This window comes from Nelumbo lutea, chromosome 5, assembly GCF_056320005.1.
Source record: "Nelumbo lutea isolate HS-2025 chromosome 5, American lotus-T2T, whole genome shotgun sequence".
NCBI lineage: Eukaryota > Viridiplantae > Streptophyta > Magnoliopsida > Proteales > Nelumbonaceae > Nelumbo > Nelumbo lutea.
In genome coordinates this window covers 62,653,708-62,667,505 of record NC_142688.1, presented here as the reverse complement: position 1 = coordinate 62,667,505, position 13,798 = coordinate 62,653,708, and the positions used below count along the sequence as shown (strand labels likewise).

Below are 13,798 nucleotides of genomic sequence, written 5' to 3'. Positions count from 1 at the left end.
GTTCTTACTTAACTAAATTATATCTATCCTAATTTCTATAGTCTTTTACACCAAATAGGCAAACCATTAGGCAATTACAATTAGAATTAGGTGTCCTTCTAGTTCTAGGCTTCTCTATCATTTTTGTACAGGAGCAAAACCGAAACCGACCCAACCCGACTCAAACCAACCAGGTCGGTTTTGCCTATCAGTGGGTCGGTTTCGGTTTCCACCTCATGTAACCCGACAAGGTCGGGTCGGTTGAGAAAACCCCTGTAAACCGACCCAACCCGACCCGTGAACAGCCCTACCTTACATGTAGCACTTGTGCCTCTACTTGTTCATCTTCTACCTTCTTACCTTCCCTCCACAGTGCAACTTCAATGGAGGAAGCCAACCACACTGGGATGAAAAGTCCATCCACAGAGAAAATTATTTTCCTATGGATCTCCTCTGTTTTGACTCCACTCAAGAGGAGGGCTGCTAAACTAAGATCTCCCCAAAATTCACCATCGAGACGTGCACCACAAAGAACAGCAATGAGAGAGGCCACTTCATGTTTCCACAGATGAAAAGGCAGACCTAATACCCGAATCACCACTCCATCCATAATCAAAAATGTCTTTGTGTTAGATGAGGGAGTCCAATGAAACACATCAAAAGACCCCCAGACTTCTTGGAAGCTCTTAGCAGAAACTTCCACCAAATTATCAAGGGGGTCGAATACTGCTTTAAAACTGTCAAAAGGAGTTAATATGAAAGTACTTCTTAACCTCAACTTATCTTGCATAAGACCAGCAACTTTCTTCCAATCGGAGACTCGACTTTTACCTTCAACTACCAGCATCCTTTCCCACACTTCTCTCCTGAAATTGATGTCCACAGTAGGGGTGGTTGTACTTTGAGCCAAAGCTATAGGGTCACACTTGGAGCCCGAAGGTTCAGAGGGAGCTTGCAGTACTTCCACTTGAGAGATCTCCTGTTTTTCTTTCTTCCAGTTAGTCAGAAGAGCCTTGAGACTTTCAGCAACCCCCTGCCAACCTTGGCTATCCTTTCCTTCTGGGAAGCATACCAATTGTTTCTTACCCTTGGCAAAGAACTCTGCAAGGGAAATGTAAAATCCTCTATAGTTCCTTCTGCATTCCAATATGTACCTTCTTCTTGTTGCTGTAACTCTTTCTTTCCAACTTGGGTTCTTCCCTTTGTTTGCATCCTCAACCAGAAAATCTTTCAGCCATTCCACTCTCTCTTTTCCTTCTACCAATACAGTTGCCTTCTGCTTCTCCCTTATCTTCAAGCTAAGTTGTCCCTTGATTTTTAACTCCTCGAACAGAAAATTTTTAGCCTCCACTTTCAGGAAGTGTCTCCACCTTGAAGTCGCCATGAAACCTTCAGACCCACAGTCTGCCATCATTACCTCCCTGCCCCTCCACATGTAATTTTAGTTCAAGAGTTCCATTTGATGTGGGGATATTTGGATTTGTCATGTAGACGGTTTTCTTGTGTGAATGGAGTCAACACCATAAGCTTGAAGAGAAAAAAAAGGAAAGGAGACAATTAGCTCTAATCTGTCAATCCCTAATTCTTTAGCTTTCTCCCTGATGACCCCACCAATACCCGAAGTTCCAGGATTGCCCACGCAGCTGCCATCAAAATTTAATTTCTTCCATCCAGCACATGGAGGCAACCAAACCTCAGTTATTTTTTGTCTTCTAGATTATGAGAGAGCAATTTATCCCCATGAGCTAAAAAATTCTTCAACTTTAAAGACTGCAAAAAGCTTTTAAGATTTTCACCCAATATGCCACCCTTAAGATTATAATGTCTAACACAGCTTCCTTGTTCCTTTCTTTGTCTTCAAAGATTCTTAAGTTCCTTTCTTTGTCTTCAAAGATTCTTAAGTTCCTTTCTTCCCAAATCTACTTTGGCCAATTTACCAGTTTACTACTTGTCAGTGTTTAGAATTACCATTGGGGTGGCAAAAGTATAGAGAAGTTGATGAGGGATTTTTTGTGGGAACTAGGGGAGGAAAAGAAGGATCACAAAGTAAGTTGGGAGTTGGTGTATAGAAGTAAGAAATACGGTGGTTTAGGACTAGGGAACATACAAAAAAGGAACACAGATCTTCTAGGGAAATGGTTGTGGAGATTGTCAATGGAGAGGGACAAAGTTGTGGGCAAAGGTTATAGTTAGTATTCATGGTCTTGCAAAGGATGGTTGGGGCTCTGGAATTATGGCTAGGACTACAAGGGCTTCACCTTGGAAGTCCATTTATGATGTTCTACCACTCTTTTTGCCACACATCAGGTATAGTCTGGGAGATGGAAATCAAGTGAAATTTTGGGAGTATGTTTGGGTGGGCAATGAATCACTAAGAGCACAATTCCCTTCAATTTATACTATTTCCAACCATAGGGAGGAACATATTTCTTGCTTTTTGGCCTTCCTAATTCAAATGGAGAGTATAATTGGGATTTGGGGTTGAGAAGAGGGCTACATGATTATGAAATGAACACTATCATCAACCTCCTGCAGAACTTGAAAGGGGTATTTTTGGAAGTTACCTCTTGCAATTCCTTCTTTTCAGCCCTTATTCATTCAAGTGAAAGCCAAGGGCCTTCCTTTCCTTCCAAAGAAATTTGGTTTAATCCTATTCCTCTCAGGGTGGGTGGCTTGTGCTGGGAAATATTTTTGGAAAGAATTAATACTTGTGAGCGACTATAAAGAAAAAGACCCAATTGGTGCCTTTCCCCTCACTGGTTCTCCCTTTGCAAAGTTAATGGTGAAAATTGCTGACTTATTCATGCCCTTTTCTTCTTCAATTTGGGAATGGTTCCTTTCTTTGTTTGGGTGCAGGTGGAACCTCCTGGTGAACAAAGCCTATTTGCTTCTAACTTCCTAAGCTGGTCAAAAAAGAGAAGATTACTATGGAGATGCACAAGGGCAGCAATGTGTTGGTCAATTTGGGAGGAGAGGTATCAAAGGCTTTTCCATGAAAAATCAAGAAGTATAGAAGCTGTCATTGAAGCTATCTCCATCAAGTAGTGCATTGGGTGAAGTCCTTGGATATTTTCAGAAAAATTCTTGCCATTGAAATGATGAGGAAGTGGAGGAACGTGGTTGATTCTGCTCCTGCTAAGGAGGTGGTCAAGCCATTGTGGTCCCCACCCTTTAGTTGTTTCATTAAACTTAATTTTGATGGCAGTAGTGAAGGTAATCCAGCTCCTTCTAGCATTAGAGGAGTTTTCAGGAATGAAGGAAATATATTGCACTGTTCTCAGGCCCAATTGATGAAGGGGATTCCTTAAAAGCTAAAACTATGGCTGTTATGGAAGGGATCCAAAGGGCTAAAGAGCCAAAAATCAGGAAGCTGGTGATAGAAGGTGATTTGAAGCTTGTAATTAGCTGGCTTCAAAAAAAGGAGGAAGAGGGATAGTGGTGCTACATTCACAAAAAGAGAAAAGCTGTTAATTTGCTGCAAGGGGTAGAGGTGTCTTGTAATTGGGTTAAAAGAGACGCAAATGCTGTTTCTGACACACTTGCTAAACAAGGGGTGGGAAAGAAAGAGTTATTTTGGGCTGTTCTGTAATCTTCCTTTTGGGGAAGGCTAAGATTGTTTATCCCTCCCCTTTCTTTGTACTAAATTTCTTCTTTTATTAAAAATGGTTCTGTTATTGATAAAAAAAAAATGAGACTCTAAGACAGTGGTGGGATGGCTAACAAACAACAGCAAGGGACATGGCAACACAAGCATAATTTGAGAGACAAGACAGCAAGGGAACTGGCTGCAAACTTCAAATGGGTCCATAGATTAGCAAACAGCTTTGCTGATTCCTTGGAAAAGATTAGGCTAACAGGAAAGAATTGTTTTGGGGAACAACCATCTAAATGGTCTCTTGTAAAAGTGTGAAAAGGGGTTAGGTGGTAGTAGCCAGCCTAACTTAAGGGAATACCTATATGTATGATTGTATGTATGTGTATATATATAGCATTCTTTAAGTTCATTAATAATAATGATTACTAGTTACCTATCAAAAGAAAACTCAACACGGTCACATACAAGAATTGGTTGCATGTACACAACCCAAAATGCTCAGCAGAGCCAAAGAAACACGAGTTTTTTTCTTTTCTTTTCCATTTTTTTCCTACCTTTTTTTTTTTTGAGGAATTGCATGGTGAGGATCATCCATAAAATGCCAGATATGCTCATATTCCTATCATACTGGACAGAGAATAACTTGGATGAAGAAGGTATCAAGAAACATTAAAAAAACCATACGAACCTTAGCAGTGGGAATACCATATTTGTCACACAACTTCTTCATGAAGTCCTTTGAGCCTTCCAAAGCAGCAGCCTCAGATGAAGGCCCAAAAGTAGGGATACCAGCATTCACAAGATCATTTACAAGGCCTGCAACCAAAGGAGCCTCTGGTCCTACAACAACAAGTCCCACTCCCCATGTGCGGCAGAATGAGATTACAGCTGAGCTGTCAGAAATGTCAAGGTCTGGTATACAGGTAGCATTCCCTTGGGCAGCAATTCCAGCATTCCCAGGAGCACAAAAAACAGCATCACAAGAGGGAGATCGCTGCAAAGCGTAGCATAGGGCATGTTCCCTTCCACCACCACCAATGACCAACACAATGACTCTCTCTTCTACAAATCAACAAGGAAAAAAGGAAATGAATCAAATCAACGATGAAGAAGGGAGCAAAAAATATTTACAAAGATACAAACCAATGTGTTAAATTAGAAATATAAATTTTGAGGTGTTGATTTGAAAATATATTGTCTCCAGAATCAACTGTTATGATCTCGATGTGTACTTTGCTTCTCCAGAGTTGTTATTGCTGGCGCTTTTACTTATTTTTAACCAAGCCATGCATTGCACAAATTTCCTATTATCCATATAAAAACTAAACTTTGATGGGAGTAGCTGGGGGAATCCTGGACAATCAGGGATTGGAGATGTGTTTAGGGATGAGAATGGGTTAGTTTCAGCCATGTTTTCAGGCCCAATTGGAGCGGGTGATTCTCTCAGGGCTGAGATCTTTGCAGTTTTGGAAGGAGTCCAAAGAGCAAGGAGATGAATATAAAAAAACTCATCATTGAAGGGGATTCGGAGGTGGTGGTAGGGTGGCTGAATAAAGAAGATAGCAGGTTATGGATGTACAGTAATGAAAGCAGGAAATTCAGGTGGCTGGTTCAAGAGATGGAAGTTAAGATCAGCCAACTCTTTTGCTGATGGATTAGCTAAGCAAGGAGTTGAGAGGGAGTCATTATTTTGGGCACAAGTGTAATTTGCCCATTTCTCTATTCTTGGGAGCTCAAGCTCCCATTGGAAGATAAGAAAGTTCATCTTCATCCATGTAATTACTTTTATGATTAATTAATGAAATGTTGTTATTGATCAAAAAATATATATATAAAAGAATAATGCATTGTACAAATTTACCTAACTGAAAACACAATTTAGTGCATCCATTCTCAGGTGTCAAAGAAAGAAAAGACACTAAGCATCAGAACATACAGTGATACATATACTAAGCAAGATTCTGCACATAACCATATTTTTTGCGGTAAAAGAACTCCATTGCAAATGAGCTATTCTAGGCTAAAAGTGAAATAATGAATGCAATAATGCCCATAATATTCTTTTGGATTATCAACACTACAAGAAATTAATGAAAGAAGTCCATGAATAATACAGTTAAAATCAGCCAAGCAGATAGCCCTGAAGCCAAAATAAAAGTCCCACATAAAACACATGCAGTGATAAGTTATGCATGTCTGCCAATAGAGACTAATTCTCCAGCTACTAGACCACAGTTAGAAGTATTACCAATTTCCAATTTTAATAATAACTAATACCCATAAACTTTACATTGAACCATTCAAACTTAAGCACATCTCATGGAATGAATCCTAACAGCACTACATACTGTATAATCTACCAAAAATAAAAATCAAAACCTCTACTTTCTAATAAACTTAACATTTTTTATGAGTTCTAATAAATTTTAAATTGCACCATTCAAACTTGAGAACATTTCACAGAATGCATCCTAATAGCACCACATACTGTATAATAATTTACCAAAAACGAAAACCGTTGTCGCTCGGATTAGCCGAGGGCAACACAATCAATTTACTCCTGAGATCCGGGACAAGACCGAGGACTTCAATGCTCCGAGAGGTGCTGAGGCCGAGGACTAGTGGGGCTCGAGGTGTGCCAAGGCCGAGGACTTGCGAAGGAGAATACGTCAGAGGCCTTGGGTGGGGACCGAGGCGGAGACTCCAACGGTCATGTTAGTATCCACACAAAAGGGAGGTAGAAGGAAGCCCAATGCGGGAGCGCTCAGACGAGGTCACTAGTAGACACTAGGTCCCCAGTAATGAGAATACCAAAAGTCTTTCTGTTTGGTTCCAAATCCCTTACCTTGTGGGAGATGCCTCATATTTATATTTGGGACCACCTGGAGGTAGTTGAACTCGGGTGGCTCAAATTCGAGTCATACAAGGGCGGGACGCGGTCATCTGGCGAGGCCACGTGGTGTCCCACGATTGGGCCTGCGAGGTCCGCTTAGAGTAGCCTTGTATGCTCCGCAATTGGTCCTGGTCGACACCTGTTGGTTGGACACGTGTCGGCCCGGCATTGGCCCAGCCAAATGCGCCTACATCATTTGCCCCCCACTCCCGAGGCCGAAGTGAAGGTCTAGATGGGGCTTCGGCTTTGGCCGATGGGAGTGTCACTGGATGCTAGTAGGTGCCATCAGGCTCATTCAGCGAAGGGTACCCTGCAATGGCATCACATTCGTTTCACTCATGCTTTCGTCCGATCTTTGTCCATGGGAGAAGGGTGAAGCTGTAGGCGACTCGGCTTCAGTTGGGGAGGCCAAGCAAGAAGGGCTCCGATAGGCCAAACCCGTGTCTTATCCCTCGTGGTGACGGCTTGGAGTCGTGCGCGGTACGGTTTCTACGGGTTAATACGCTGGGGCCGTGCCCAATACGGGTCTAGCGCAAGGAGAGTCTTCCGTAGGGAGGACGGAACGCCGGGTGGACCGGACCGCGCGTTCACTAGGTTAACGCGCCCAAACCGGTGGACTTCAACGAATGGACCTGTCAGTTCGCCCAGTGTCATTTCGTCTCCTCGAGGGCAGGTGTCGGATGTCACCCCGCATATGGGTTTATGAAGGCATAGGCCTTATGGTCGTTGGATCCAGCAAGATCTAGGCCGTCCATTCTTCTATATATAGGGAACTTAATCGCGTTTTTTTTTCATCATTTGTCTCTAAGCAACCTTGCTGTTGAGTGACTTCCACTCCCAGAGCTTTCGGCTAGTTCACTTCTCCTAGTTACCTTCAGCCTTCGTCCATCTTAGGTAACACTTCGCTCTGATGTCTTATTCCGATTCTGGCCCGAGTGTTATGAACTTCCAACCTCTCGGAAGGGAGCTCCCCTCGGACTCCTGCTCCACTTAGTTCCAACTTGGGACCGTTGGCAGCCGAGGTCTCTCCTCAGCGAGGGCTAATGGTGCTAAGGGAGAGGCTAGCCTCCGGGGGCACCAAGGGCAGCCTTAGAGGCGATGACCCTCCCTGTGAAAGCACTACATCCGTGACGCTGAGAGAGCCTGAGGGGTCCCCCCAAAATGAGGGGGAGCCGATCCCAAAACCCAGCCTTAGGGTGGTAGCCAAATACGCTACCCGAGGGGTGACCATGGGTCGTCTGCCACGTTCGGAGTTTGATAGCACTATGGACGTGGACCAAGTTAAGTCTCTGGCCAAGCGGTACCACATACCTCTGTCCTATTCACTTAGGGTACCCGACGTTGGTGGCCGGTTGTGGACTCCCAAGGAAGGGGAGATTTGTGTTTATCAACACTTCTTAGAGTTCGGTCTTAGGTTTCCCCTTCATCCTCTGATTTCTGAGTTGCTGAAGTGGTAAGGGATCACCATCAGCCAGCTTGTCCCCAACTCCCTTAGAACCATAACCGCCATGTTGGTAGTATTCCGGCTTCGGGACATAGAGTTGATGCCGAAGCTGTTCCGTGCCATGTTCGTGCCAAGGAAGCACTCCTACGAGGCCAACATGTACTACCTTCAGCCTTGGAGGGGTAAACCTATTGACAACCCCTCGTCCAGCCATAACTGGAAGGGCAAATTTTTCTATGTTTCTTGCCCCGAAGGTTGGTCATTCAGATCGAGGTGGGGGGAGGCTTGTATGACAGTCAAGAGGTGTGCTCCCCCGCTTCGAGACGAGGAGGCCACTTCCATAGTCCACCTACATGTGCTGAGGAGAGTTCAGGCCAAGCCCTTGGTGGAGGTGGAGCTCCCTTTGGTGTTCACAGGGCTCAGCCCTGTCCCCATCAGTAAGAGAGGTCCCGTAGTCTTTTAACACGTTCGCTTTGTCTTCGGCTTTCTGACTTCTTTCTGTTTTCTTGTAGAGGTTTCCATGGATGCCAAAAAGATGTTGTTGGAGAGCGTTTGTGCGCAAAAGAAGGGCCAAGGCGGTAGTACGCCCGGGGGGCAGACGCTAAGGAGGCCTGCCAAGGGAGCACCCGCAAGGGTTGAGCGGGTGCCCATTCCTACCAGGGGGGTCAACCCACAACAAGTCCCTGCTGGCCGAGGGGACCAAGGGAAGAGGCCAACCGAGGAGGGCCAACCGAAGTAAAGTGGAAGGAAGAGGCCGGCCGACGCGGAATACGGGCCTCCACCGAAGAAGCTGGTGCACAAGGAACACCCTACTGAGGGCGCCAAGGTGAGGAGGCCTCCTGCGAAGGGTGGTCTAGTCGGACCTTCGTCTGCTCCTATATTAGCGCAAAATCCTGTCAAGGAGGGAGAGCGTCTTAGTTGGTTATTCTGTCCCCGGTGGCAGGTCTGAGAGGCGGATTCCATCAACAAGGAGGGGATCAACAAGGCTCTAATGAGTGGGGTGGTCCCTCCAAGGGACCGATATGACATGATGCAAACCGACCCATGCTCGTTCGCGAAGAGGGTCTCACCTTCTTGGCTGAGGTAAGCTTCCTCCCTTGTACTTCGCCATTTCTTGAATTTTGTTCGTTTTACTGACAGTACTTGGTGCAGCTACTCGACCGGTAAGTCTTTGATTCTCCTTCACTGACCGAGGTGGCACCATTTCCAGTATGGCTTGTATCTTGTCAGGGTTAGCCTCAATGCCCCTTTGAGTGATGACAAAGCCTAAGAACTTCACTGGGGTTAAGTTTCCGAAAGGCACACTTGTTGGGGTTAAGTTTCATGTTGAATCTTCGTAAGGTATCAAAGGTCTTGGCCAAGTCTGAGGTGTGCGTTTCAACTTTCAGGCTCTTCACCACCATATCATCCACGTAGGCTTCGACGTTCCTCCCCATTTCGTTCTTGAACACTTTGTTGACGAGGCGTTGGTAGGTAGCTCCCGCGTTCTTGAGGCCAAAGGGCATCACTTTGTAGCAATAGGTACCGTGCTTGGTGATGAACGAGGTCTTCTCCTCATCTTCGGGGTGCATCTTTATCTGGTTATATCCGAAGAAGGCATCCATGAAGCTAAGTAGCTCATACCATGGAGTGGCATCCACGAGGTGGTCTATTCTCGGCAAAGGAAAACTGTCCTTAAGGTAGGCTCGGTTAAGGTCTATGAAATCAATACAGATCCGCCACTTCCCATTAGCTTTCTTTACCAGAACCACATTTGACAGCCAGTTAGGGTAATGTACCTCTCGGAGGAACCCGGCGTCGAACAACTTGTCAACTTCCTCTCCTATGGCCTTCCAACACTCCGGTGCAAAGTTCCTCTTCTTTTGCCAAGCTGGCCTAGAGCTCGGGTCCACGCTCATCCTGTGAGTGATGACCGAAGGGTCAATTCCGAGCATATCAGCGGCGCACCAAGCAAAGACGTCGGCATTAATTTTGAGGAAACTTACCAATTCAGATAGGCTTTCTAGGGGAAGGTTGGACCCAGCACGGACTGTCTTCTCGGGCCCAGCCTCGTCCAGGGGAACTAAGATGAGATCCTCGGCCGATTGGCCTCGGCTTGCTGGCTCCTCCCTAAGGTCAAGGCCCTCAATGGCAGTGCTTCCTTATTATTGCCCTTTAGTGCTACCACATAGCATTAGCGGGCGGCTTGTTGATCCCGTCGAACGACTCCGACGCCGTGTTCGGTGGGGAACTTGAGGGCGAGGTGGTAGGAGGACATGGCTGCCTTGAGTGCATGGAGGGTCAGCATCCCCACGATTGCGTTGTAGGGTGAACCAATCCTCACGACCAAGAACTCAATAATCCCCATCACCTGTCGTGGCTCGGTCCCTATTGTGACAGGTAGGGTGATTCTTCCCTCCGGTCTGACCACATTTCCGGAGAATGAGGCACTAGGCTCATTCATCCCCATCACTTGCTGGTGTTGTTGTTGTTGTTGTTGCTGCTAGGGGGATGATGCACTAGGCTCGCCTCTAACAAGCTGCTTAAGGTGTCTACGGCAGATGAGGGACTCTATTTCGTTCTTCAATTCATAACAGTCCTCAGTATCGTTATCGGTGCCGCGATGATACTTGCAGTATTTTTTCAGATTTCCCCTCTTGGGGTTCCTCTTCATCTTCTCTGGCTACTTCATGTAGTTCTCCTCGCTAACCTACATCAATATTTGCGTCCTGGTGGAGTTGAGTGGCATGTATTGACTGTAAGCCAGGGCTGAGGCCAGTGGCTTCTTGTTGTCCTTGCTATTGTTGTTGTTGTGGTGGTCTCCGCTCTTCCTTTTCTTCTCCGGGGGTCTGTTGTGACCCTCGGCCTCCCTCTCTTGGTTCTCTCTAGCCGAAGCCTCCTCGTCTGCGATGTACTTTTGGGTCTTCTTGGGGAATTCCATCTTTGTCTTCGGCAAGGTCTTGGCAACTGAACACTTCAGAGCCGAGCTGGGGCAGAGTCCGTTGATAGCAGCGTGCATGGAGACCATGGGGTCGAGGTCTCGAACCTCGAGCTCTTCTTTCTTGAATCGGTCGACATAGGACTGCAAACTTTCACCCCGCTTCTGCTTGATGGACATCAATGAGACCACACTCTTCTGGCATCGTCTGCTACTGATGAAGCGAGCAAGGAATAAGTTGGCAAACTGTTCCCACGAGCTAATCGACCAAAGCGGGAGACTAGAGAACCACCGTCGAGCGGCCCCCTTCAAAGTGGCCTGGAAAGTTCAGCATGTCAATGCATCAGAATACCCATACAGGATCATGAGTGCCCAGAAACTCTCTAGGTGATCATCGAGGTCTGTGTTCCCGTCATATATCTCTAGCGTTGGAGCTTTGAAGTGTTGGGGGAGCGGTTCAGAGATGATGTCCGGGGTGAAGGCATCCATCTTTCCCGTCGAATTGCTCTGGCTTGCCGAAGCTTCAGCTCGACTCTCTAACTTGGCGGAGCTCGTCCTTGACGGCTCTGAGATCAGCTCGTAATTCTGCAATCCGAGGGTCGGGTGGACCTTGTGCCCCGTCCTTGTCTTCACGAGCTCGGCGGAGGTCGGTACGAACCCAGAAGTACTCTAATGCGGGACCGCACACCTCCCGTCTAGTGTGGCAGTCATTCAGGATATCACGGAGGTCTGAGACTTGCAGGGGAGAGGCGCAGTGTCGGCCCTCTGCTCTTGAGTGGACGCTACAGCGGTCGAACTGCCCGCCTTCGTCCTGGGGTTTTCCCTTCTACAGCGGTGGTGCTGCTTGGAGGACTGGCAGCTATCATTGGACCATGCTGGCTCTTCCTCCTTTTGGCTGGGAGGTCTCATGTTTCTCTGTGGTGGACTTGGCGGGGCAGCTACACCCCGACTCTGAGGGCTCGGCCCGCTGGGGGTTGGCGGGGCCGAGGACTGGTGGCTCCGCAAACTTGTGTTGGCCCTGATGTCCTAACGCCCCGGCGTGGCGCTCGCCTCAAGGGTGACCTCTTGCCTAGGGCAGACTTGCTCAACGCATTGGGTGAGGTAGTCCAAACGGTCAAGGACCACTTGGAACTACTCGATGGTGACCAGGTTCTGAACGTTCCTGGCTCTTCGCACCATGTCGACCGGGGCTCAAGAGAGTTCTTTTAGATTCGAGGTGAATGGGAGTGTCTTAGCAACATTTCCCACAGACGGTGCCAATTGTTGTCGCTCGGATTAGCCGAGGGCAACATAGTTAATTTACTCCTAAGACCCAGGACAAGACCGAGGACTTCAAGGCTCCAAGGGCCTGCAAGAGGTGTCGAGGCTGAGGACCAGTGGGGCTCGAGGTGTGTCGAGGCCAAAGACCTACAAAGGAGAATACGTTAGAGGCCTTGGGTGGAGACCCGAGGCGAAGACTCTAACGATCAAGTTAGTATCCACACACAAGGCAGGTAGAAGGAAGCCCGATGCAGGAGCGCTCGGACGAGATCACTAGTAGACACTAGGTCCCCAATAATGAGAATACCAAAAGTCTTTTTTTGGTTCCAGATCCCTTACCTTGTGGGAGTTGCCTTGTATTTATACTTGGGACCGCATGGAGGTGGTTGAACTCGAGTGGCTCAGATTCAAGCCATACGAAGGCGAGACGCGGTCATCCGACGAGGCCACATGGCGTCCCGCGATTGGGCCTGCAAGGTCCGCTTAGAGTAGCCTTGTATGCTCCGCATTTGGTCCCGACCAGCGCCTGTTGGTTGGACACATGTCGGCATGGCATTGGCCCAGCCAAATGCGCCTACATCAAAAATCAAAAGCTGTATTTTCTATTTTGGCAGCTTTGACTAGAAAAGAAAAGTTTATGAGAGAAGAGAAAAGACTTTTTTTATAGATAATGATAATGAAAACTTTATTAAATAAAGAACTAAGTATTCATCATACAATTCCCCACAAAGAGACGCGAGGTGCAGCCTCCAAACTACATCATAAAGCTTACAATTGAGCCCAAAAGAGTTGATTCCTATGTACTCCTTGTTTAGCTAGAAGGACTGCCAGCCCATTTGCCGATATTCTTTCCCATTGAACTGTGACTGAAATATTTGAAGTCAGCCACTTAAATCTTCTCAAAGCCCCCCTGTAGGGCCAGGCTGTCGTCTCTGGTTCTTTTAGCCATCCAATAACCAATTTGAAATCACCTTCAATCATTAAATGTTCCACTGCCAACTCTCTTGCATATTCTGCTCCTTGTAACACAACTTGGAGTTCTGAATTTACAGAGTCTCCCCACCCTAGAGGACCAGAAAATAGAGCTACAATCTGATCCTCATCATTTCTGAAGACTCCCCCTATTCCAGATGGCCTCAGGTTGCCCAAACTACTGCCATCAAAAATGACACATGCATCAGAAGGCTTCCAATCAACCACCGGCTTGCTTCTAATTGCGGAACTTTTAGCTAGTTGTTCCCAATTTCTCCTCATGTCATCGAAAGTGTAGGTGGAAAACAGATCCAATGACTTTACCCAACTTATGGCCCTACATAAGATACTTTCTAACACACATGTTTGATCCCTCTCCTTGACATTAAAGATTCTAGCATTTCGTTCCTCCCACACAATCCACACTAAAGCAACTCTAACACACCTCCACAAAACTCTTCCTCTTCTCTTTGTCCACCTGAAAGTTGTAGGATCAAAAAGATTGCGAATCTGTACCGGTTCTGTCCACCTGCACCCAAAAAGATCAAAAAGCTTTTCCCAAAGGCCTACAACAAAAGGGCAAGTGATTAGTATATGGTAGCAACTTCCCTCGTTAGCTTTCCATAGGGTGCACCAGTTAGGAGAGATACAAAGACTAGGTCTTCTTTTTTGCAAAACACCCGAAGCGTTGATTTTCCTGAGGGAGACTTCCCAACAAAGGGCTTCAACTTTAGGAGG

The 13,798-nt window shown here is 46.6% G+C and overlaps 1 protein-coding gene across 2 annotated transcripts in view; it reads right to left on the bottom strand.

Annotated features, from left to right (window-relative positions):
• The window catches only part of PUR2 (Glycinamide ribonucleotide (GAR) synthetase), a 49,499-nt gene that overhangs the window by 24,361 nt on the left and 11,340 nt on the right, over positions 1–13,798 (bottom strand). For both annotated transcript variants that reach the window (XM_088946388.1, XM_088946386.1), the window contains one exon: positions 4,263–4,636. In XM_088946388.1, coding sequence (XP_088802514.1) covers positions 4,263–4,636 — 374 coding nt within the window. The remainder of the gene's footprint in view (positions 1–4,262; positions 4,637–13,798) is intronic.